This window comes from Solanum tuberosum, unplaced genomic scaffold (assembly GCF_000226075.1).
Source record: "Solanum tuberosum cultivar DM 1-3 516 R44 unplaced genomic scaffold, SolTub_3.0 scf00072, whole genome shotgun sequence".
Taxonomy (NCBI): domain Eukaryota; kingdom Viridiplantae; phylum Streptophyta; class Magnoliopsida; order Solanales; family Solanaceae; genus Solanum; species Solanum tuberosum.
The window spans coordinates 195059-220054 of NW_006238999.1; the positions used below are offsets into that span (position 1 = coordinate 195059).

Genomic DNA, 24996 nt, shown 5'->3' on the forward strand with positions numbered 1-24996 from the left:
GAATTACTAAAACCTAAATTTTGCAAACACCACATTCCCACGAGAGTTCAATTTGTGATCTAAAAGTATAGATAAAATAGTAATTTGAATTTTAATAAAACTATTACACTAAATACAAGTTCTAGTCGTAGAATTTATCTCTAAATTTATTTATGAATAACGTGTATATATATATATATATATATATATACGAGCTACGGTTTTAGAGACTTTCATTTTTTTAGTGGGTATAATACAACTAATTTTGCATTTATTAACTATATATGTATTTATCTTTTGAGAAGTTTGTTATTAATGAACTACAAAAGTCTTTAAGAGATTTTTAAATGTAAATATTCGTGTCATAATTCTTATTTATAACTATTAATTAAATAAAATATTTTATTTTATTTTAATTATTATAAAAGTCAAGCCGTGTTTGTAGCTCTAGAAATTGAGTCCCGCCTTTAAACGTTGCTTTCACTTTTTATTACTACTATTTTTTTGCTTATAAAATTCAAATAGTTGAAAATTTCTTCTTAATAAAATATACAATTTTTACGTATAAATAAAGATTCTTCATAAATTTTCTGATTTTTGAATATTCTATTATAAATGTCGAATTTTTTGCTCATCTCCGCAAATCCCTTTTGCCGATTATTCAGGTTCCTGATCTTCTACTTTTGATTTCCTTTTTTTTTTTGGTTTAATATAATGTATTTTTGAGCAATCTTCATATATGTATGTAATTTTAATTTGTAGATCTAAACTCAATTTTTTATGTTGATTTGAGGATTCATATAGCTAGTTTCGGATCGATTTCATATGAACTGATATTGTTTATGTCAATATATAATATAGACATTTTTTTTTTTTTTGGATAGCTATGTGTTTTTAGATATAGATATGCTTTATTTCTAAGGTTGTGTTGTTTGGGATGTAATGGGAATTTTAATTTACATAGTCATTGTGAATTTGGGTAGACCTCCACTTGTGGGATTACGTTGGGTATGTTATTGTTGTAGCTATAGTGAATTTGGGCAAGGCACCACTTGGGGGATTACGTTGGGTATGATTATGTTGTTGTTGTAGCTATGATGAATTTGGGCAAGGCACCACTTGGGGGATTACGTTGGGTATGATGATGTTGTTGTTGTTGTAGCTATGGTGAATTTGGGCAAGACACCACTTGGGGGATTACGTTGGGTATGATGATGTTGTTGTTGTAGATATTGTGAATTTGGGCAAGACCCCACTTGTGATGATGTTGTTGTTGTAGCTATTGTGAATTTGGGCAAGACCTAACTTGTGGGATTATGCTGGATATGATGATGTTGTTGTTGTAGCTATTGTGAATTTGGACAAGACCTCACTTGTGGGATTACGCTGGATATGATGTTGTTATAGCCATTGTGAATATGGGAAAGACCCAACATATGGGATTACACTGGGTATGATGTTGATGTTGTAGCCATTGTGAATTTGGGCAGTTTTTGATCCATAAAGTGCAAAATTATTGGGGATTTGTGAAGGGTGAACGGTGTGGTGATTTGAGAATTCTACTTCAAAACCGCGTTTGGTTTTCATTCGCCATCCTCTTAGGGGTTGTGTGGGATTGTGGGATGGCTACCTTCTATTGGGTTTATTATTTTGTGAATGAAAATATGAGGAGTGAGGTTTAGTCTAGTTTGCCTCTTTTATTTTGATGGATGTTTGGAGTTACCATATATCTCATGAATAAAAATCTTATGCACTATTTTTATTGCACGTTTATACGTTAGTTATTACTTGTACGGTTTTGCCTACTAAAAACTCCATTATGCATGCTTGAATTTGTTCAGTAGTATTCTTTTAGAATCCAGTGAGATCAGATTATATTCTTTTAGAATCCAGTGAGATCAGATTATATTCGTTTAGATTCACCTACATCGTCTCAGTTCTAAGATGTCATTTGATAGAGTAATTCTCTGATGGAGATTCAGTTTGACTGAAGAAGTAGCAATCTGTTGTCCTTTAGCCTTGCTCGTCATATCATTTATGGATACATTTGTCTTTGGAGACTATTTGCTTTTTAGAGTATTATATATTTCTGGATGTAGTTGAATATTAGCACATTATTTTACTACCATACTATTGTATTAAAATTTCTTTACTTTGCTTATCTTGTTTTGTAATTAACAAAGTTTCTTTTGGTAGGTTAAGGTTTCAATTACCAGAATTGGCTCCATAAGGAATAGCCTCCAGGCTTTTTATAGGAATTGAAAAAGAATAATGAGACATTGGTTTAACAATGGTTGATATCAGTGTTTCATTATTGAGGTTGCTGAACAGCTCAGACTTTTTTAGTTCCTATATCTTCGCATGGTTGGTTACTGGATCTCTTGGACTCTTGGTTATTATATATGTATTGCATAAGTGGCAACGGAAGACATCTCTCAATTGGGTTAAAGCTGCTGCTGTAGCAAAGAAGCAAGTGTGGGAGAAGCTGAAGGTTCCCTTATCACATCATACGTGGGTTGAAGATTTTGCTTATGGTGTACAACCATCCACATGCAGTGTGTGCTTCTCATCACTTGTTTCTCCACATAACTTAAGTACAAAAGCTGCATCACATTCTCCTGTACATCGCTGCTCTATTTGTGGTGTCGCAGCACATTTTTGTTGTTCTCAGTTTGCCGCAAAGGATTGCAAATGTGTTGCACAGGCTGGATTAAGCCATGTGCGGCACCATTGGTCCGAAAGATGGACTAACTTGGATGAGAATCCTGAGATGTCTGCATTTTGTTTCTATTGTGACGAACCTTGCGGTGTTCCTTTTCTTGATGCATCTCCTACTTGGTATTGTTTATGGTGTCAACAATTGATACATGTCAAATGCCATGCCAAGATGTCTGAAGAATCTGGTGATATTTGTGATTTGGGTCCTCTCAGGAGGCTTATTCTCTCTCCACTCTATGTTAAAGATGTAGAAGCTAAGACAAAAGGTGGTACAATGTTAAGTTCTCTGGCAGAAAAAATGAATGCCAATGGGCACATCAGACGAAAGCGTCATCGGAACAAGCATGGAAATGACCTCATAAATGGTAAAGTGCAAGGCAGTTCTGCCGCAAAGCTAGCTCTGGAATATGTGATCAGATCCCTGGCGTCTTTGAAGCTTTCCAACAGTGAGAGGAATAATGGCTACTCTGTAAATTGTAACAAGCTGGGTGGCAGAAAAGGTAGCCAGAACAAATTGGCCTGGAACAACCAGGAAAATAGAATCTTGGGAAGATCTAAAAAGTATGCACTAGTGGATATGCCTCAGGATGCTAGACCTCTTTTGGTTTTCATAAACACTAAAAGTGGAGCTCAAAATGGTCCTGCTCTAAGAAGGAGATTAAACATGCTGTTGAATCCTGTTCAGGTGAACTTTCAATTAAAGGCTAAGACTTAACTAGTAATCCTGCATATTTAGCTGTCCCACGCACAGCTCTATTTAGAAGGAAACAACTAGAATAATTAGCTAATGAGTAAATTATAGCAGATGTACTTAAAGACTTACTAAATGGCTCAACTTGGCTCTTACACTTACGTAAGCCAGTAGCTTGGCCCTATCTTTTGCTATGGCCAGGATGTACCTCATGCTTCCAAATCACAAATGCTCATTCTCTCTGACATGTCTTCTTCATTTAGAATGTGATCTATCACCATCCTCATTTTCCTCCTTATTTTGTAACTTGAAATAATCTAAGTTCTGGAGTCATTTGTTTGACTAGGAAGTTCTAATCTAGTGAAAATTACAGAAAGGCATTCTTTTAACAGTCGTTCTCCTTTCCTCTAGTGATTTATCTGTCATGAAAAGTGTTGTTTCTATGTTAAAGCAGTTCAAACTGCATAAGAATTTCATTTTTCATAATTGCAGGTATTTGAACTTGGTCAGTCCCAAGGGCCTGAAGCTGGTTTAGAATTATTTAGTAACTTGCATTACTTTCGTGTCTTGGTCTGTGGTGGTGATGGGACTGTTGCCTGGGTCCTTGATGCAATTGAGCGGCTTAACTTTGAATCGCCCCCACCAGTAGCAGTTCTTCCTCTGGGAACTGGAAATGATTTGTCTAGAGTCCTGCAATGGGGTGGTGGATTTGCGATGGTTGAAGGGCAAGGTGGACTAAGACCCTTTCTGCATGATTTGAACCACGCTGCTGTTACAATGCTTGATCGTTGGAAAGTCAATATAATTGAAGAAAAGTCTGCCTGTAACACTCCTAAGGTGCAATCAAAGTTCATGCTGAATTACTTGGGTAATCTTCCATCTGTTTGCATATTGTGACTTGTTGTCTTATTTGATTTGGGTGTTTGGATGCCATTTGCCTGCCCTAGGATGGGGAAAGGGGGTTTATGATGCTAACCCAGAATTCAATGAAAAGCTCCTTTCATTCTGCTATTTTTATCTGTGATGCTTGGACCTGCCTTTTAGTACTTATACCTGTACTGCTCTAAAAAATGTAATGACTCTCAATGCTGCTTGCATGTCCTGTCACAAGTACCTTTTTGTCTATCAAATTAATCTTTTCTGTTACAGGTATAGGATGTGATGCAAAGGTTGCATATCAATTTCATATGAACAGGGAAGAAAACCCTGAGAAGTTTAACAGTCAGGTATGAACATGCCATTTTGAGCCTCAGTGATCTCTGAGCTGCAGTTGTTTCATAACATAATATATGAGAATGCTTATTTATATGTTCTTGAGAATAACCTTTCCAGTTGCTCATATATGTTCTCCGGGAAATAATATATAGAAAAACAATGGACAAAGGTTCAATGGACATCTTTGAAGATGATTGGTTTTTATTGCTTGTTGTCAATAGATTACTATGCTTTTGTTTTCTTCTGTTTTAATTAAATTCCATTTGGGAATGTACTGTCTGTGTTGTATGTGTGTCTAAACAAGCTTCTCCTACAGTTTGTAAATAAATTGCGATATGCAAGAGAAGGTGCTAGAGATATAATGGACAGAACTTGTGCAGATTTGCCATGGCAAGTATGGCTTGAAGTTGATGGGAAGGACATAGAGATCCCCAGGGTACACATTGCAAAATCTGGAAGTCAAACTGCTTCTTGCTTTCACATTTGTAATTCCTAATCGATCCCCTTATTTATAATCTATCAGGATACTGAGGGCTTAATTGTGCTAAATATTGGTAGCTATATGGGTGGAGTTGATCTGTGGCAAAATGAGTTCGAGCATGATGATGACTTCAACCACCAGTCAATGCATGACAAAATACTTGAAGTTGTTTGTGTTTCTGGAGCATGGCACCTTGGCAAGCTACAGGTATGGAGAGTTTCCTTGTGCTTCCATTTCTATCTATTCATCAAGTCTGCCTCTTTCACGTTTTCCCCCTTTATTACTGCTTCAGTCTTTTTCTACTATTTAACTTCTTACAATCCTTTTCTTTTAGGTTGGACTTTCTCAAGCGAGGAGGCTAGCCCAAGGGGGGACTGTAAGGATACATGCTTCTAGTCCTTTCCCTGTCCAAATTGATGGGGAGCCTTTCATACAGCAACCGGGTTGTTTAGAAATAACGCATCATGGACAGGTACCTAAATTTCTTCGGTCGAGTTAACATAAGCCCTGACATGGAATGACAATACATTGTATAAAAATGGTAAAAGCTGGTTCTAATTATTTCACAATTTGGAACCTTTTGTATGTATCTTGCCTGATTTCTGGCTAATGATAACAACAAAACAACATACCCAATGAAACCCCACAAAGTGGGGTATGGGGAGGTAGAGTGTATGCATACCTTACCCCTGCCTCGTGCAGGTAGAGAGGTTGTTTCTGACTTATGATCAAGTGGATATTTCTGAAACAATAGATTTAAGAATGGCAAAACTTTTCTTTGCTTATGCAGTTTCAAGAGGACTTTACGAAAGAGTTAGGTTGTTGATACTTACCTGTCTTTATTTGTTTTAAGAGCATACAATGGTATTGGCATCTATTTATTCTTCTTTTGCACTTAAAGACTGCATAAGGCTGAACTCATAAATTGGACTCCACAAAATGTGTTGTAAATCTAAGCTTATTCTTTTAGTTATTTAACCCAAATTGTTTTGACATTCGATGGTGGCCCAGCTCTATACGTGCTTGGTATTTTCCTGTAAACTAACCCCTGGGCGTTGTTATTTCTTTGATTGACATAGTTATGTAAATGGTGATTGAAGATCTATCAGTATTGTTCATGAACTACAATCCAATTAATTACATTAAGTGGGTTGTGGTGTCTAAATTTCTCCTTTCTACTTGTATTTTGAGTTCAGGCATATTACACTTTTGTTTTTGATACATGTGTATAAACCTTCCTTTGAAGGGTCAATTCACAAACTATAATTTTCACTAATTCATTTAAAATGTCATAAATTTTCTGGTTGAAATTTATTCTCTGCTACATAGTGTTTCATGGAAGATAATTTCCGGTTGTGTGCTTTGATCCAAAATCTTTTGCAACTTTCAGCAAGAATGTGTCTAACTTGCTTGACTTTATTCGAAGTTGTCAAGATTCTTGCTGAGTTAATTGTCTTTCTGAGTGAAACTCAAATTGAAGGTTTCGTTGTTATTTCCAATCTGGCCTCTTACTCTTCATCCTGTACGGTTTCCAGATGTTCATGCTGAAGAAGGCATCAGGGTCCAACGAGCCTAGAGGTCACGCGGCTGCTATTATGACAGAGGTTCTAGTGGATGCTGAATGTAAACGTCTCATAACTGCAGCTCAAAAGAAGGTACTTCTTCAGCAGATAGCTCTCCAGCTTTCTTGATTTTCACTTCCATAGACTGACCTCATTCAGCTCAGACAAACACAACTTTAGTTACTCATATTCTTTTCTTTTGTTTTTCTAACTCTATTTTTCTAACCGGTAGTAGGGAAAACTTTTGTACACTAAAGAGAGTGAAAGATTTTTTAGATATAGGAGATACGAGATAATATACAAGACGTGAGTTCCAAATGTAAATTTTGAGTATACAGTTTTCTTCTACAAATAGGGAAATCTCTTAAAGCTTTTGCAACATGAAAAATTCTTTGTTGTACTATCTATTATTCATTTGTAAGAAGTATTGCACAAAACCCACTTTGATCAGGTATTGTTTTGGATGGTATGATAACAACTTAGATAGTTGATATGATTGTTCACAACATGACATACTATGGCTACTTTTCTATGATACATATGTTCGTTATCCTTTTGAGCCGAGGGTTTGTTAGAAACAACATTTATATACACTAACCTCTCCGACCTCACTTGTGAGATTATACTGAGTATGTTATTATTGTTGTTGGCCTTTTAAGCCGAGGGTCTATCAGAAACAACCTATGTACACACTACCCTCCCCTGGACTTTGTATGGACTTGGTATGTTATTATTGTTGTTGGCCATCGTAAGTGCTATGTAAGATATCAATAGACATATATTACTCTTGGAATATCTTGGATAGTTGTGGTTGGGACAAACAATTTTTTATGGTATTGTGCTTGTTTCCTTAAGGAAGAAGTTACTATTAGGATATTTTGAAAACTTAGGGGTACCTTTGAGATGTTTCTATAAAAAGATGGGTCCCACCATGTTATTATTTGGTTGTATCTGTTTGAGTTGCCCAAAGTTGCAACTTGAATGAATACATCATTTAATTAGTTTAGTTTGTAGTACTAGGTTAAAAGTATGTACCGTATTTTTTATATACATCTCAATCCGTTTCTTCTTCTCTTATTAATTCTTATATTTTTGGTTGCTCAAAAATTGTTTTATGAAATATGTTTTTAATAGGAATTGGCAAGAATATTGTAGAAGCTCTTTTCGAAAAAGTTTAATAAATGACGTACAAAAAAGTTTCTATTTTTGGAAACTAAAAATATATGAAGCATGCAATTGGAGCAACTTGTGTATGATGAAGACAAAAAAGTTTGCCCCCATCAGAAGTAAACGAAAATAGCCCACCGTTGGAGCCTTATAAAAAATAGTTCGGTTCTATCAATTATTTGCACACTAATATTTTGATTACTCATCAAAATTCAATTGGTCTAACAATCGAAGAGTCCGAATGACAACGTTAAGAATCAAGGTTTTGAATCAGAATAGATGGAATGTGATCTTCAAAATGCTATTACATTCGTGTTGAATTTCTTCAATATTTTCAAAAAGTTCACGTAATTAGCTCAATTACCACGTTCAAATTCTACTTGTACTTGTGGGCAATAACAAGTAGACATTCAGCTTCTACTAGTAATCTAGTATTGATAAATAACAATATGTATTTAAAAATTAATCGTAATGCATGAAAATTAATATAAAGATCGATGAAGATTATTATAAGAATATATACTAGTATGTAACACCCAACAAGTGGAATATAAACGACATCATTGACACTATTCGATGCAAAATTTCATAATATGTCCACTTGTTGTGGTCCAGAATTTCATTCATAATTAATAATTTAATAATATATGTAACAACATTTATTTATATAATATAACATCGCCAACAAAAATTAAATATTGAATCTTCATGCATGATCAAACAATGAACATAACCCAATAAATTAAAGTAGACGGTCCTTTTTACAATATGATTTCTTAATATTATTATTATTTTATTATAATTTAGTTAATACTGCTCACATAGCCCACTGGTTCTTACACTCTGGTTTTCTTTTTTTACTTTTATATATATATATATATATATATCATCACTATATTATGTTAAATATAAAGTTCTTGTAGCTTTATCCCAAAAATCCAAATTTTCTTTTATATTCAAACCGGTATGTATTATGTACCTAAATACTTATTTGGCTTTTAATTTCTCGTTCGTCAATTGTTGTTGTTATCTGTGTTTTTTTGTGCTTCGATTATTATTGCATTACTTTATTATTGTTACTATATTCTTTTTTCGGTGCTTTATTTCCTTATTGTTACTGCTTTCATATTTGAATTTTTTTTTTCAAATTGTTTTAAGATGTTTTTAGTTTTGTCAAGGGTCTGTCAGAAATAACCTCTCTCTAAGTTGCATGCACCCTAATATTCACTTGCGATATTATACGATATAAAATTGTATTGTTGAAAAGAGAGATATTTATCCAATCTACATTAGGTACATCTTGTTATATTTCACTCTCTATAAATACTCATCCTTACTATCCCAAAGTAGCAAATTTTGATTTCTATCTAACTTTTGAGTTTCCATTACTTCATCTTTTTGATAGTCTCTATTTATATTGTAGATATATAAACCAACTCTCCATGATGAGTACTAGCAAAAATGGGCTAGAAAATGGCAAATCATTCCACAAGTTTTTTGAATCATGGCTCGTTAAACAAAATCAAGATTTGGATCAGCTTGTACGTGCCTCAAAAGACGACGACAACAACAACAAGAACAACAATGACATGATGTTGTCATCTTTAATTCATAGTGTGGTGAAACATTATGAAGAATATTATAGAGAGAAATCACGATACGCTATTAGTGATATTTTAGGCATGTTGCACCCCTCATGGTTAAGTAATCTTGAAGATGCATTTTTATGGATTGGTGGATGGAGACCTAGTATGGCTTTTCATTTGTTATACTCAAAATCAGGTATACAACTTGAAGCTAATCTTCATGAGTTAATTAGAGGATTTAACACAAAAGATTTAGGAAATTTAAGTGGTAATCAACTTGTATTAATTGATGAGTTACAACATAAGACAATAAGTGAAGAAAGAAAGCTAAGTGAAAATTTAGCTAAAGTTCAAGAAACTTTAGCTGATGCATCAATGGTTGAATTATCACATGTTGTGAGTGAATTAATGAGGGATGATCAATTAGTTGTTAATGATGAAGAGGAAAAAATTAAGAAAAATATTAGTAAAAAAGAGGAAAGTTTATTGGATTTGTTGAAAAAAGCTGATGATTTAAGGTTAAGTACAATTAAAGAGATTTTGAGAATTTTGACATCAACACAAGGTGTTCATTTCTTGATTGCTGCTGCTGAACTTCATTTGAGGATTCATGAATGGGGTAAGAAGAAAGATGCTGCTGTTTCTCATCATAAATGGTCATGTCAAACAATAAACGACGAGCCAAATTCTGAGGGGACGTCTGTCAGAAATTAGTCATTCAGATCTATTAGAATGATACAGAGAAGATCAACGTGGTACTTAATAGTTATGAATATTCTTAATTACTACTTAAGGAGCTAGCCAAATGTTATTAGTATTAATTACTAGGTAGATTGTAATAGGATAAAGTTCTTTTAAGGGCTTTTTTTTTTGTTTCATTTTTGTTTATGTAGTGACATGATTAGTTTAAGAATTAAAATTCCTTTTTGACTTCTGTTCTTTAGTACTGTTACTGATGCAGAGCTATTGATAACATATTTGCTCTGACTCTTCAAAAATATCGCTAAAGTGTATGTTGGAACCGACCAACAATATTTTAGAGAGTTCAATCAACAATAGACCCTTATGTTATTGCTGTCATGCATAAAATAGGCTAGGAAGTTTAGGCAAACCATGTACTCTCTCTGTTATATCTTATATGACGATGTTTTGATCAGGTACGAAGTTCAAGAAAAAAAAAAACTTTTGTGAGATTACAAAGGAGTTTGCAATCTTAAACATGTCATGTCATTTATATGGTTTTAAGAGCATGCCATTAAGGAAAAAACGGAAAGTTTAAGAACGTGTCGTTCTTTTCGAGACATTTAAAAAGAGAGGGTAAGAGTGTCATTTTAAAAATTGTTTACTCAACTGCAATTTGCTAGTCAATTGCAAACACATGAGATGATGCATATAAAACCAGCTAATTGACATCAAGCAAACAGAATTTTTTTTAGAAAAAAACAGAACAGCAGTCAGCAAAAGTTGAAGTTTGTCATGTAGAGTTGTCATGAGATAATTTTAAATAACAACCGACTTCTTTTATTGCTCGGATTTTTCAAAAATACATTCACACGATGACATTTTTAAAGAGTTTGAACAATATAGTCAACTTCAACTCAACAAGTATGCATTAACCATTTGCTAAATTTCATTGAAGCATTGAACAAAACTTCAAAACTAGTAATGTTGAGTTGAGGATTTGTCATTTGATAATAATAATAATAATGAAGATTCAGTTACAACTGATACATAAAATTGTGCAAAAGATATAACCTAAAGTCAAAACATTAACATAAAACAGCAAATCCACAACAAAACTTGAGTCCTCCATGGAGACAAAGAATCCCAAAAACCTGAAAATCAGAAAACAAAAAAACATCAGAACTTTCCTTTGCTCATTCTATCGAAAATCCAACAGACGAAGAAATGCAGTAATCTTTATAAACAACACTCGAAAAAAACAAGAATTTACATACTTATAGCTCATCTTTTGCTGAATCTGTTGTTACTGATTCTGGTTTAGTGGAATCAGCTTTGACAGATTCTGAGTCATGAGCAGCAGTCTTATCGCGATTCTTTTCAATAAACTCGATGATGGCTTCTTTTGTTCTATCACCTTCATACTGGGATATATTACCAGAAGCAGATTTGAAGTACAAAGTTGGGAATCCTTTAATGTCAAATTCACCTTTAGGAATGTCATTTGCAGTTGCATCCTGATTCACAACAGTATAAACACGTAAGTATATCGCGATTCTTTATCATAATGACTGTATTTAAGTCTCATAATACTTACAAGTTTTGCAATCAGAACATCAGAATCTTTTTCGAATGACAAAGCTACTTCATCCAAAATTGGAGCTAGTGCCTTGCAGTGGCCACACCAAGGTGCATACAACTCTAGCAGTACTGTTTTAGGGGGCGGAAAGCAAAAGAACGATCCAAACAAGATATTAGTTCACTGAAATGAGCATTTGTCAAAGTGCTTAACACTGACAGACGTACCATTTTTGCCCGAGTTGAGAACCAAGTCTCGTAGGGTATCCCTAACAACCACCTTCACTGGCTCGTTGTTAACCTCAGGGATCGGTTCTGATTTAAAAAATTGCTTCAATTTACCATCCTGCAACCATACAAAAAGGGAAAAAATGAGGAAAATTAGCAATCCATCACTTAAATGCAGAAAACTCCTAACGAAATGATACTCAGCTACGTTTGGTAGGCTATATGAATCCTCACTGAACATGTTTCTCCGTTTAAATTACCTTGTAATCCTTCAACCATGAAGCAAGAACATCAGGTTGTACATGTGTACTGATATACTTTTCGCCTTCATTGACCATTATAATGATCAGAGGTGCCTGTTTGGGCTCCAATCCAAAGTACTGCAATCCATATATCAAATGAAACATTAACGTGTGTCGTTATATGGTCATTTGGCAAAGCCAATATTAACTAATCAGATAGGCTGAAACAATGTTACTTACTTTGAAAGCAGCTGCACCAGCCTCAACATCTCCCAACAGAAAGCTCAATCCGTCCCCCTTGTAAGACACAGCGACATCCTTATACTTGGACTGAAAAGCATCGAGCTCAGTGCTAAAGTTCACGAAAAGCAACACCTGCATATCACAAATTCATGGTGAGTAAAATAATTAACTCTGTAAGGTATGAACATGTTATAAACTTGTCCATCGGGTACCTTTGCATTGGGAGTTTTAAAGAATTTGCTAACATAAACTTGGTTTTCTGGTTCTTGATCGAAAATAGTGACAATAGGAACAGTAGCTTCTGCAATGAACTTCTCTGCTGCATCAACATCAAAATCCTGCACGAATACACGTTATGTATCATTCTAACTGAAGAAACAGGTCCATATCAAACCACATAATCATAAAGGGAAAGAATATACAACCTCAAAATCAACAAAAAGCTCATCGAATGGCTTAAGGAGACGAATAGTTGGCTTATCAACTGGCTTGCCCCGAGGGAGTAGTTTAGCATCAACGGTGTAAGCAAAATCATAATCAGCTCGTAGTTTCTCAGCTAATGTTATAAACTTCTCAAATTCCTCCCCGGATAGTTCAGGAAATACACCAACCTGAAAGAAATCACAAGCATTTCAACAACCAGTTGCATAGCCAGGATTTTACTTTAACATGACAACATCTACAATATACTAAGCAATGATTGAGGCGCGATAAAAGGTAACAACACTTACAACATTGATCTTTTTCTCATCGATAAGACTTGAAACATCTTCTTTCGACTTGATTTCAGCTGATGCAGGACCAGATTGTTTCTTCAAATAAGCAACGATACCATCTGCATCGCGAGGACCTTTGTATTCTTGAACGTCCTTTCCTCCGTCTCTCAAGATCTTAATAGTTGGGAAGCCTCGAAGCTCATACTTTATAGCAAGTTCTTTACTTGAATCATCACTTGCATCAAGTTTAGCTAGAACAATTGGAGGATCATGACTACTCAAAATTGAAGCAGCTTTTTCACACTGAAAAAAGATAACATTTTTGTCACAAATCATATAACTTGCAACAAAATAATGTGAAAAATATCAAATTAATATTCTGATCAAGTTAGTACCTCAGGAGCAAGTTTCTTGCAGTGTCCACACCTGTTACATAGAAAATGAACTTATCAGATTTCAAAAACAAATGCCCCTCAAGTAATTGAGATCTATCTTGCTTGGACTCTTCAAAAGTATAAACACGTGTTTGTCCGATCATCCAAAAGCTATACATTTCTTGGAGGATCCGACAAGGGATTGGAAAATTTACTGCTGATACATCCTAAAAACCCCTTTACACACAAACTCAGAGGTGAATTCAGAATCTAGAGAGTTATACATTTTAAATCTTTTCATATATATGTACTTTTAGCCAAAAAAAAACCACGAGTTCAGTTGAACCTCAGAATCATCATAACATAGAGGCAAAGGCGAATTCAAAATCTAGAGTTATACATTTTGATATGTATACATAAGTTTTCCCCAAAAAGCAATAGAACTCGCCCTAAATCCATCTCAACATAAAAAAATAAAAAAAATCCTAAAAGTCAACAAACAAGCAAAGAACATCCTCCACAACACATATAAACGTTAAAGCGAATTCAGAATTTAAAGTTCTACATTTCAAATCTATTCACATGTATATACACAAATTTTATAAAGAACTCGTCCTAGATTCGCCTCTGAATAAAATAAATAAATAAATAAAAAGAATTACCATGGTGCATAAAATTCAACAACAATAAAGTTGTGTTTGGTGATAGTGTCAGTGAAATTTGTATGGTCTAATGTTAGCACATATTCCTTCTCTTCTGCTATACAAACTGAAAAAACAACACACAAAACTACCAAAACACCTCTCCACTCCATTTTCATTTTTTCACTCTTTTTATGTAATGAAATAATATAATTTTTTATTGTTGTGACAAACTGAGGAAAATGTTGGTCTTTTTATAATGTTAAAAAATTTGACCATGACAATATGGGTGATGACGTGTAAACATGTGATTGGTCAAAACATGTGTCAAAAAAGAATTATAATCAAAATCTGATTTTTATTTAAGTCTTCTTTCATTCTTGAGTATATTGTCAAGTTGTTACCTCTTTTGGTTTTTTTGCTTCCTTGTGTAATATAATGTAAATATGGCAAATTATAATTATTAACATTGTAATATTAATATAGATTCATAATTTGGTCAAACATAAGATAAAGTTGAATTAACTTCCTTATATTTTAGATTTGAATACATAATACAGAGATCCATTTTAATTCAATTACCTTAACTTGTTGATTATGTATATTTCCCATATTTGACTCTTTTTTTTTTGGTGTGTGATATTTTTAAATATATAATTGACCAAAATATAAATGTTTTCTTGATAAGTCCAACGCACATAAGGCTTGCCTAACGTTGGGACGCAAGCTCGAATGACGTAAAAAACTTATATGTATTTTGTTTGATATCGAACAAGAAAATTAAACAAAGGTAATATATAAATTCATATATAATTTTAATGATTGAGATGTGATTATTATAAATTATGAATCATTTTGTTTATTTTAGAAAAAATGATTCTGATGTGTATTCTTACGTATATATTAAAGTGTTTTTCAGACATTTCAATCTGTTTTTATTTCATTTTTACAAGCCAAGATTTAGTTAGTTCTTATAATATTTTCAATTCTGAGTACTGTCTTGCTAATAATTCATAAAAAATAATAATTAAAAATACATTTACTTCCTTATTGATTTGACAGTATAATGGAAAAAAATTGTAGTCAAATTGTAATAGGCTTGAAAAAGGACAGAGCAATCTTATTTATCTTTTATCTCCTTTTATCGCCCTTTTAACTTGGGTGAAAATAATTGCTCATATTTGATAAGTACATTTGACAAGGGTCTTATCGAAAATAATTTTCTACCTTACATAGTAAGGTCTTCCAATGACAGTTACGCATTGAGAGACTATTAAACAACTAATCATTAAGGTGTCGTTTGGTACAAATATTGATTATGAAGAAATTAGTATTGCAAGGATTAATAACACATGATTAGTAATGCATGGATTATTTTTTGATAAGTGTTTGAGTTATTGCTTCCCACTTAATCTTGTGTTTGATTTAAAAACTCTACAAAAAAATTATTTCATATTATACCCTTGTGTTACTGTGAGATTGTTTATTTCATGTAATTGAGTCAAAGTAGATAACCGCTAGACAATATTATCTACTTTTTTTTGGTATTTTCTATTTCATTTAACTAGTTAAGTATTTAAAATTGTTATTAATTTTAAGGTGTGATTGTACCACTAAGGCATGGGCGCTCACCATAGGCGAAGGGTGGTTCGATGCACACCCTTCTTCAAAAAATTATGTGGTGTACAAAAGCTAAATGTTAGTTATTATGAATGTATATTTAATTTTGCATACCTTTAACATAATTAAGAAAAATAATTGCACACCCTTCACCAAATTTCTGACTCCGCCACTGCACTAAAGAGATCCTTGATGGCACGGTGTATTTCTAATTTTTTATTAATCAAATATATCTTAAACTTAACATCAATTTAAAACTACTTAAATTGTTCAATACCTAAAGCTACTAAAAAAACAAATAGTTCAAGTGGTTAATTGACAAACTACATTGAATAAAAAAAAGGAGAAAAAAATATTAGTGAAATCATTAAATTACACTAAACGGATTTGGAGAATTAAAAAAACATTTATAACTATTCCAATATAAATAAAAAGGAAATTAAATTACAAAAGAGATTTAGGAAAAGAAATAAGGAGATAGTTTAGTCATTTAGGGGTCTTAGATGGACTAAAATTTAATCCATGGACTATTTTATTTAATACCGCCTACCAAACTGGTCCTAAGGATCTATCGGACATAGTTTCTCTGCCCACAAGATCTTCTATTGATGGTCAAGCCCCCAAGAGTCTATCGGAGATAGTTTCTCTACCCCGCCTACAAGATCTTCTATCGATGGTCAAGCCCCCAAGAGTCTATCAAAGATAGTTTCTCTACCCCGCCCACAAGATCTTCTATTGATGGTCAAGCACCGAGAGTCTATCAGAGATAGTTTCTCTACCCCTATGATAATTGCCTAGCATGGAGAGACTCTACAGATCTTTTGCACCACATTAACACTAACAGCCACAGCCACCTAGCTAACAGACACCAATAATAATCAAATAGCAGTAGCTTCATAAAGGAGCAGACCAAATTTAGGCCACCATAAAAGACAGCTACAATAATTACTTATTATTACTAGCCTTGTCAATGAACTGGATTCAGAAGCTAAAGGCAGAAAATAGTGTCATCATTTTTCAATTGATCACCCTTGGCATTTGCCATAAAACATAATCTCCTCAATTGCACAATACTAAAAGAACAGTTATTCAACTATCATTGCATTAGATATCAAACACATTGTCAACAATTCGAATGCTTAAACCAAAAACATCCATGAAATTAACCTCCCCAACCCCCTTAAATAAACCTCAACAGCGCGAATGAAAACTCAAATGTTATAGATGCTCAGTCGTGCAGTGTCCCCAAAAATGTCTTCATCCCGGTACAAATGAAACCTGCCACAAAATCATCAAGAATGTTTAGATAATGAATAAAGCTTTAAGCTTTTAGAACAATACAAGGACAGATAACAAAGTGCACTCACTCTTTCTCCCCCAACTTGACTTGAGTACCACCGTACTCAGGCAACAAGACGGTGTCACCTTCCTTGACAGCAGTAGGGATTAAGTTCCCTGTCTTGTCATGAAGTCCTGGCCCAACAGCTACCACTTTACCGGAATTCAGCTGAAATTCACAAGACTGACTTGATTACACTTGAAAACACAAACACTAACAGATCAAAATTTATAGCTCAAATTGGGTTACATATCCAAGATAATATAACTCTAACAACAACTTAATCAATCAACTAAAGTCTTAACCAAACTTGAACACACACACACCAAAATATCCCAACTTTAGCTAAAATTGGAATATCCATTTTAGAGTACACTAACAACTCAGTCAAAGACAAGTTAAAATCATTCAAGTAAATCTTCAACATCAGTCAAATTGCTCAACAAATTCTACAGGTCCTCCAAATTTAGCACTTACAATATTCCCCATCACAATACGTTGAGTTGTCCCGTCTACATGACCACCACTTATTTACACCGTGAGAAGTCTTTCAAAACTAAATGTTCTCTAAATCTAACACTCTTTCAACCTATGGAATCAATAACCAAATTATGTTGCCAGATAAACCAAAGGAGTTTCAAATACTTATTTGTAGAGGTTTCTCAAACTACATGTTCTCTAAAGTCACAAGACAAAAGATCTCAACTTTAGCAAAACACCAACCAATCAAAACTCAAAAGTGTGTCTCAATCAAAGACAAATCGAAAATTTTCAATATATGTTCAGGACCCATATGAGTCAAATGCTCAACAAAATCTAAAATTTCCTAATCAAAAGAAAACCAAAATAGTTGAGTTCTGAGCTCGGCTAAGTAAACCCAATTCATTCGGATACTTAACAAAGCAGAGCCTTTTTACAAAATTAAATCTTGTCTAAATTTCACACTTAATCTACCTAATGGAACCGCTGTCAAATGAAAACAACAGACTAACAGAGACCCATTTACCAATTTCAATCGAACATTCAACAAATTACAAGTTTATCGAACTCAAGGTTACTGACCTTAGAGGACTTCTCAGGGAGAAGAATACCGGCACTTGTTTTAGCAGGAGCTGTAATTTTCTCGATTAAAACCCTGTTAAGTGTTGGGATCAAACGTTTTGCCATGGCTACTGCTGAAGATTTTGCTTTTCTGCTGTGCGTGGAAGAGAAGAGAAGAGAAGAGAGATGGATGAAACTGGGATTTTATATATGCAGAGACTTGAGTAGAAGGTTCTAGTCTCAGGGTTTTAAAGTCCATTTTCACTTTTTCTGATATTGGGCCTTATCATGTGGCCCAATTTTATTATCTTTTTGTTAATTTTAATTTGTGTATATATAGCTAAAATAGATGGAAAGAAATTTTATTAGTCGGCTTCAAACCAGCAAGAAATTTCACACCCATCTATCAAATAGTAGACAGACAATGTGAACGGAGAAAAAGGATTAAAGTTCGTATTTTTTTTAATAAACAATTGTGAAATAAAATGTTGTCACTTTTATTGAGCCGAGTGTGTATCGGAAACGGACTCTGGTTTGCCTACACTAGTGGATTGTTGCTGCCATGTTGGGAGGATAGGAATCAGTCAAAATGGGTTTTCTTTACTTTTTTGTTGTTTTCAGTTATGTTTTAGTCTGCTCCTAATTTATATAATGCTCTTGCTGGTAAGTTAAATATTTATTCTCTTTGTTTTTTGGTAATTGAATTGATTTTGTTATAGAAGAAGTTGAAAAAGGATTAAAGTTTATATTTTTACTAATAAAGGACAAAACTTGATTTGGATATGTTGTTTTCTTGTGTTTAGTTATGGAATTGGTGCTTTCTTTTGGCTGTAATGTTGCCATTTGAGACTATCTTTCAGAAAGTTAGCTTTAGGATAGGAATCTGTCAAATGGTTAAATTATATTTTTTTCTGTTATGTTTTAGTATGCAACTAATTTGTATAATGCTCTTCTGGTAACATAGTTGATTCACCAGCAAATGGTTTCATAGAATAAAAAGATTATGCTATGAAAGATTGAACAAGTCCCATACCTCATGTGGTTGTTGCCTGTTGTAAACAGGAAGCTTGCAGAAATAGGAAATGTTAAAAACTTCACAGTTTATAGTATTGCCAGATGGCTTGATTCCCAAATTGCTTCACGTCCACAGCTTAAGGGTTTCTTCCGGACCATATCACCCAGACATTTCTCCAATGGGGACTGGAATACTGGAGGTCGCTGTGACAATACTATTCCACTTACTAAAGGAAATGAAGTCCAGCAAGAGGAATCAAGTGATCCAGTTATTGGGGATGCTGTGAAGGGCACAAAGGTTAACTTATTGGACATAACAGCTATTTCTGAACTAAGGGATGAGAGTCATTTATCTCATTACAGTTTAAAAGCATCAGAAGGTATAAACGACTGCTTGCATTGGTGCCTACCCGGCATCCCTGACACATGGAACGAACTCCTGTATGCACAACTTTAGTGTTTATAAAATCTGCTGAAAAAGCATGAAAGCTCATCCAACTTGACCAATGTTGATGACCTGTCACACCTGTTTGGTCCAATTCAGCTTGCTCACTTGTGCATTCTATTGTATTCTTTTTGTAAGTAGAGTTATTCATATACCAGGAAAGAGAAACAGCTATTCCCAAGTCAAATCAGAGACAAAGCAAGATGCAAATGCAATGCATTATATGGGTTACAATGCTTCATCTGCAGAGAATACTGAAGCTGCTGCAGTACTTGAACGACGTTCATGACTTTTTTGTGTTTTTTTTTGTGAAAAGTTTCTTCCTCTGTAGGCTTATTCATCAGAATAATAGGGATTCTTAGTTTGAAGCTCTTTGTCCATAAGTTTTGGGATTTATACCAATTGCGTATATTCATTAATAGGTGTTCTTTAGAGATTTAACAACATTATGATTTATTATTCATCAATACATGTTTATAATACGTTGCTAAAGTATTTTTGGGCTTCCATTCAAGGCTTGTATTCTCCTTCTGACCTTCCAACACCGAGCATGTGTCAGACTCTCTGCATCGTGTTATCTTGTGTTGCTAATAAACAGTCATTACCCACTGGTATGTGCCACTTTTCTAATTGAATCTTATCTAATAAAGTCAGTGTTACAATCAACACATATTCCTAAGATTAATTTTTCAAGAAGAGAATTTTTTAACAACTATGTTCTTCATGGAATATGATTGTTCATGTTATGTTCTTCTCTATAACTACATTTCGCTATAACAACCAATTAAAAAGGTATCGTGACAAACGATACTATTATAGAGAGGTTTGATGAAATGAAGTAAATAAATTAGTCTTACTGGATTTATCTCATGGAGGTCAATGGTGAAAGGGAAAGTCATCCATGTTTGTTGAATCTACTCAATTCAATTGACTCACAAGTCATATAAGCTTTCTAGTTTTGACTGTTAAAAGTCTGTAGTCATTTTCTCATAGCAAGTTTTTTGACTTCATTCAAATTACTTTTTCCTCATTCACCATTTTTCCACCACTAAATTTTGATTTTTCCACTGTTGTTCTTTTGTTCTTGAAAGAAAAACTAGTCATTTTCATGTATACCTCTTAACAGTAAAACACGCGTTTTCTATTCAAAACTATGAAAAAAGATATTGAGCCAATTCTTCGGAATGATGGAGGAGAGTTCTGATAGATTGATGATGGTCAGTACAAAAATAATCAAATTGTTGATGAAACATTACTGCAATAGCTGTTAACCTTTTCCTGTAGGCATCATTGCATTTACAAGACCACAGTGACAATTATAGAACTTGTGCTGGAGTGTTACATGCAGAAACCTCATATATTTTCACCTTTAATGTTCTAAATTCTGGTGGCTATGTCTTGTATTCTTCTGTTTGTTCTTTATTCTTCTGCTAAACTAAAAGAAGCATCCTCTTTGTTTCCTCTCTGTGCAGTTGCTTTTAACCAGCCTGCAAATATCAGGTAACACAAGTTAAATTCAATACAACATACCCCGTGTGACCTATAGGTCACGAGTTGAGCCGTGAAATGTGCTTGTGTCAGGGTAGGCTACCTACATCACACCCCCTTTGGGATGCGTCCCTTCCTCAGACCCTACGTGAACACATGATGTTTCCTGCACCGGACTGTCCTTTTTTTACTGACTTCCTATTCTCTAAGGGGAAAAGTTGAACTTTTACCTGTTTTTGCTGGTGCTATTAGCACTCATGCTTTTCTTGATACTTCTGCTATACTTGTTCTCTTTTATAACTACATACATAATCTTCCACCAGTCCTTATTCACAGATTTCTCTGATTCATCAACCGTTGTTTTCGATGAAACTTTTGAGTAGTTCCTTGTCTTTAGTTTCTTCTTGCTACCTATAGAAGCAGGAAGGAACAGTGAACTTTCCATCATTGATTAGTTATCTTGAGTGGATTTATTTTGAAAGTAAATTGTACTATAAGTGTAAAATTATAACTTCACTATGCTAATTATTGTTGCCTTAATCTGTGTGCCATTTCTAAAGTGGACAACTAAATAGGGACGGAGGGAACTCATGCTTTTCTTGATACTTCTGCTATACTTGTTCTCTTTTATAACTACATACATAATCTTCCACCAGTCCTTATTCACAGATTTCTCTGATTCATCAACCGTTGTTTTCGATGAAACTTTTGAGTAGTTCCTTGTCTTTAGTTTCTTCTTGCTACCTATAGAAGCAGGAAGGAACATTTTCAGTAAGAAAACCCCACTATCCATGCTTTCACTTCTTGATATTTGACTCCTTTTCAAAGTTTTTCTCTGTTGTGGCATTCTAGCCTTTTGATTTTTCCCTTCTACTGTTGTAGCCTGTTGGCACTCTTTTATCCTTTCTTGATCATCAACAATATCTTTCAATGACAGTTCAAAAGATGACTCTGGCAAATCTTGAATCATCTCCATGAGGTGCATCCTACCACTCTTGATCACCTATAGACGTAGACGGAACATATCGAGGTGAAAAATAACAACAAATATGTTATGTTGAAACTCAAATTTTTCAAAATAAGAATCTAAAAGGCTAAACACGACAAATTTAAATCCTGAATATGACTCTGATCACCTGTAATCTTGATCCCGGAAAAGGATGGCCAAAATAGTCATAACATGGAGTAGATGCTTGAGTTTTGGTATCCCTTAATTCCCTTTGAGTCATCCATAAAGGTGGAGAACAAGGTAAGTTGTCATTTGTGATATTTTCAAAAGTTTGAAACTCTATATCATCATGTTTTTGTTCATTGTATGGTTGAAGTGTTGTTGATAATTTGTTGTCTTGATTGTAAACACTTTTTGATTCAACAAAAGGGTCTAAAATGTGAAGATTATCTTGTGTCATGACTCTAATTTGAATTCAAGAATGGTTTAAAATTTAGATTAGAATAGCATATTGCATTCTAATTTGTTTGGAGTTCAAGAAACAAGATTTATGGTTATATGTATAATAGGGTGGAAAAGACTTTGTCAATGCCATTTTCTACAAGAAAAAATGTATCTCATTTTTCAAAATTCTACCACTTGTGACTTATAAAGTCTTTCTATTAGTCAAAGACTCTGTTCTTTCATGGAATGAAAAATTGGCCTTTTTTTTCTTTCTTTAATGTAGAATTTAATGAAATGTAGGTGAAGGTTCTAACACATTAGGCGAATCTTACATCGGAATGTGAGAGAATAGTGAAGGTTTTTATAAGACATTAAAATAAGGTCACATGGTACGCACGTTTGTTGGACTTAATGATGGTGTAGCTCAAGGGACAAATCTATGAGGTTTGTTAGGCCAAAGCTGGTAATACATGTCATGTGCTTGAATTATGACAAATTTGTTTTTCGATTGGTGTAAGGTCTTTTACAAGATAGATTTGTTTAGGCCAAAAGATTACTCACGTTTTGATGCTACATCAAACTATATTATTTTATTATTATGAAGTAATAAAGCAATTAAAATATATACAAATTAACTACGGATAAATGATAAAATAAATGCAAAAATATACGTATCATATATTCATTAATTTGATATAAAAACTTAGTACATATAAATCTATGTTTAAGTGGCAACTAACAAGTGTCTAAAGCTCAAACCTATTAATTGAGACGCTGAGTCAAATTTAAAAGTTGAACGCATCAAATTTATTCATACCGCACTATTGATCTTGTTCATTAGGAAAGAGTTTTAAAAAAAAATAGGGAGAAAATTTATAAATGTTATTGAAAAATTGACTTTGTTGCATCACTTTATTGACTCCTACCGTTTAATACTTTATATACATGTAAGTCATATGAAATTTCCTCTCATAAACTTTTTGACTGACTTGTCAAATTCATCTTTTAAATAATTATAGAAAAAATTACTTATATATACATCATTAGTTTACTTATTTTCTATTATTCCCTTTTTTAAAAAAATATTATTAAAATCCCCTTTTTTACTCCTTAAACCTAATTCCCGGATACATAACTCCATATCTCCTAACCCATATTTCTCTCTCCAATTTTTCTCTCCTGAAATCACGCCATATTCTCTCCTATGATCTTATCATTCTAATTTTGAATTTGAATTTCATGATAGTTCTCTCTCCAGTCAAAGAATTTCTCATTCCTTCTAGGTATTGTTTCAATTTCATTACTTTCGCTCATAGTTGTTAGTTTTTTTTTAATTCAAAATTCTGATACATTTATGGAGGATCCTCCTTCATTCAGTTTAGGTATTACCCAGATAATGCCATCCAACACTAATCGTGTTTATGACAATGAAGATCTAGGTTGGGCTGAGAATAGATCGAAAAAATTGCATGATCCCCTAGTCATGGCCAACGTGAGTATCGAGAAGGTGAAGAAGGATGTGCCTTCTTCTTCAAAAGCAAAGATTGGGAATACCCCTAAAAAAAGGGGGTAGAAAAGTATCATCCTCAATTTCTCGTCCGAATCTATTCGAGGTAATGAGCTCTGATCTATTTCTGCGTTTTTTTGTTGCTCAATCTTTGAATCAATTAGTGATTTGAATTTATGAACATTATTGAGAGATTAATGTTATCATATTGTGATGTATCAACATGCAATTTACAATTTGATTCAAAACCCTTTCTTTTAACTGACACAAAAATTTGTCAATTTTTCTTCTCAATGTATCAAGTTATAAATATATTTGTAATAGGTTGGATTATGTATCACTCTCAACTAATGACATACATTGTGTTGTAATATGCTTATTTAAGTATCAATCTTGACTTATCATATATAATACATAAATGACATTATTAAGGTTTATTGTGTATTATATACAAATATTAATATTATGTATCAGATATAAATATAATAATCATTATAAGTTCAACTGTATATTATTCTGCATGTATCGTGTTTATATTATTTTATGTCTTTAACTGTTGTTCATTTGTCTCATTATAGTCTGTGAAATACAAGATAAAACAAATTCCTACACACTCCTTGAGGTTTGGTTCAACATACAACAAAGTGTTTATTGGAACCAAAGCACCCTTTTCTTGTTGAATATGTACAAGACATTATTCATCAAGGAAGCGACACACTGTAAATTTTATAAAGTTTTGTTTTAAAGTATATGTTCAATTCATTTTTTTAATGTATCTTCTGCATTTGTAGGGATTGTGGATTGTTTGTGGCCACGTTTGCTGAATTCCTTACCGATGAAATCCCAATACAATCCAATGCTTTCCGATCTGATTATCACCGCACAAGATACGCAACCTTGCTATGGAAATACGGCAGTCAAAAAATCGAAGCAGGATATGTTAGTCATGATAATGACGATCCATCAAAGCCTAGGCGTTATTTCACACCACCAGATCATGATGCCTTAGTTAATCTGGAATAGTTATTGTGTATCAATGGATACACA

At 33.6% G+C, this 24996-nt stretch overlaps 4 protein-coding genes and 1 pseudogene across 4 annotated transcripts; 2 read left to right on the plus strand and 3 right to left on the minus strand.

The window, feature by feature from the left end:
• The first annotated feature begins 530 nt into the window (after positions 1-530).
• Positions 531-7152, plus strand: LOC102603370 (diacylglycerol kinase 2). Its single transcript, XM_006345701.2, has 8 exons — positions 531-644; positions 2176-3382; positions 3881-4256; positions 4538-4614; positions 4920-5039; positions 5127-5291; positions 5419-5556; positions 6620-7152. The coding sequence occupies exons 2-8, from the start codon at positions 2270-2272 to the stop codon at positions 6773-6775; spliced, it is 2145 nt and encodes a 714-aa protein (XP_006345763.1). The 5' UTR covers positions 531-644; positions 2176-2269; the 3' UTR covers positions 6776-7152.
• A 2040-nt stretch (positions 7153-9192) lies between these two features.
• Positions 9193-10289, plus strand: LOC102603939 (transcription factor TGA6-like). The gene has a single exon (XM_015308040.1). It carries the CDS (start codon positions 9256-9258, stop codon positions 10111-10113), a length of 858 nt encoding a protein of 285 aa, XP_015163526.1. The 5' UTR covers positions 9193-9255; the 3' UTR covers positions 10114-10289.
• A 766-nt stretch (positions 10290-11055) lies between these two features.
• On the minus strand, positions 11056-14321 carry LOC102604279 (protein disulfide-isomerase-like). The gene is made up of 11 exons (XM_006345704.2): positions 14124-14321; positions 13483-13513; positions 13103-13390; positions 12797-12982; positions 12584-12709; positions 12369-12503; positions 12147-12266; positions 11887-12004; positions 11678-11790; positions 11358-11597; positions 11056-11234 (listed from the first exon to the last, which is right to left on the minus strand). Exons 1-10 carry the CDS (start codon positions 14279-14281, stop codon positions 11358-11360), a joined length of 1515 nt encoding a protein of 504 aa, XP_006345766.1. The 5' UTR covers positions 14282-14321; the 3' UTR covers positions 11056-11234.
• Positions 14322-16726: 2405 nt separating this feature from the next.
• Positions 16727-18309, minus strand: LOC102604605 (10 kDa chaperonin-like; annotated as a pseudogene).
• A 3184-nt stretch (positions 18310-21493) lies between these two features.
• On the minus strand, positions 21494-22591 carry LOC102589757 (uncharacterized). Its single transcript, XM_015308027.1, has 3 exons — positions 22186-22591; positions 21618-22052; positions 21494-21508 (listed from the first exon to the last, which is right to left on the minus strand). Exons 1-3 carry the CDS (start codon positions 22456-22458, stop codon positions 21494-21496), a joined length of 723 nt encoding a protein of 240 aa, XP_015163513.1. The 5' UTR covers positions 22459-22591.
• Between the last annotated feature and the right edge of the window lie 2405 nt (positions 22592-24996).

What these genes read in the sequence shown, in the direction of transcription:
- LOC102603939 (XM_015308040.1), top strand. Translation starts at nt 9,256, where the DNA reads ATGATGAGTACTAGCAAAAATGGGCTAGAAAATGGCAAATCATTCCAC.
- LOC102589757 (XM_015308027.1), bottom strand. Translation starts at nt 22,458, where the DNA reads ATGACACAAGATAATCTTCACATTTTAGACCCTTTTGTTGAATCAAAA. An exon ending in TTCCGGGATCAAGATTACAG is followed by an intron (nt 22,053 to 22,185) that starts GTGATCAGAGTC and finishes CTACGTCTATAG; the next exon opens with GTGATCAAGAGTGGTAGGAT.
- LOC102603370 (XM_006345701.2), top strand. Translation starts at nt 2,270, where the DNA reads ATGGTTGATATCAGTGTTTCATTATTGAGGTTGCTGAACAGCTCAGAC. An exon ending in TGCTGTTGAATCCTGTTCAG is followed by an intron (nt 3,383 to 3,880) that starts GTGAACTTTCAA and finishes TCATAATTGCAG; the next exon opens with GTATTTGAACTTGGTCAGTC. An exon ending in CTGAGAAGTTTAACAGTCAG is followed by an intron (nt 4,615 to 4,919) that starts GTATGAACATGC and finishes CTTCTCCTACAG; the next exon opens with TTTGTAAATAAATTGCGATA.
- LOC102604279 (XM_006345704.2), bottom strand. Translation starts at nt 14,281, where the DNA reads ATGAAAATGGAGTGGAGAGGTGTTTTGGTAGTTTTGTGTGTTGTTTTT. An exon ending in ATGAGAAAAAGATCAATGTT is followed by an intron (nt 12,983 to 13,102) that starts GTAAGTGTTGTT and finishes GATTTCTTTCAG; the next exon opens with GTTGGTGTATTTCCTGAACT. An exon ending in TTAAAACTCCCAATGCAAAG is followed by an intron (nt 12,504 to 12,583) that starts GTACCCGATGGA and finishes TGTGATATGCAG; the next exon opens with GTGTTGCTTTTCGTGAACTT.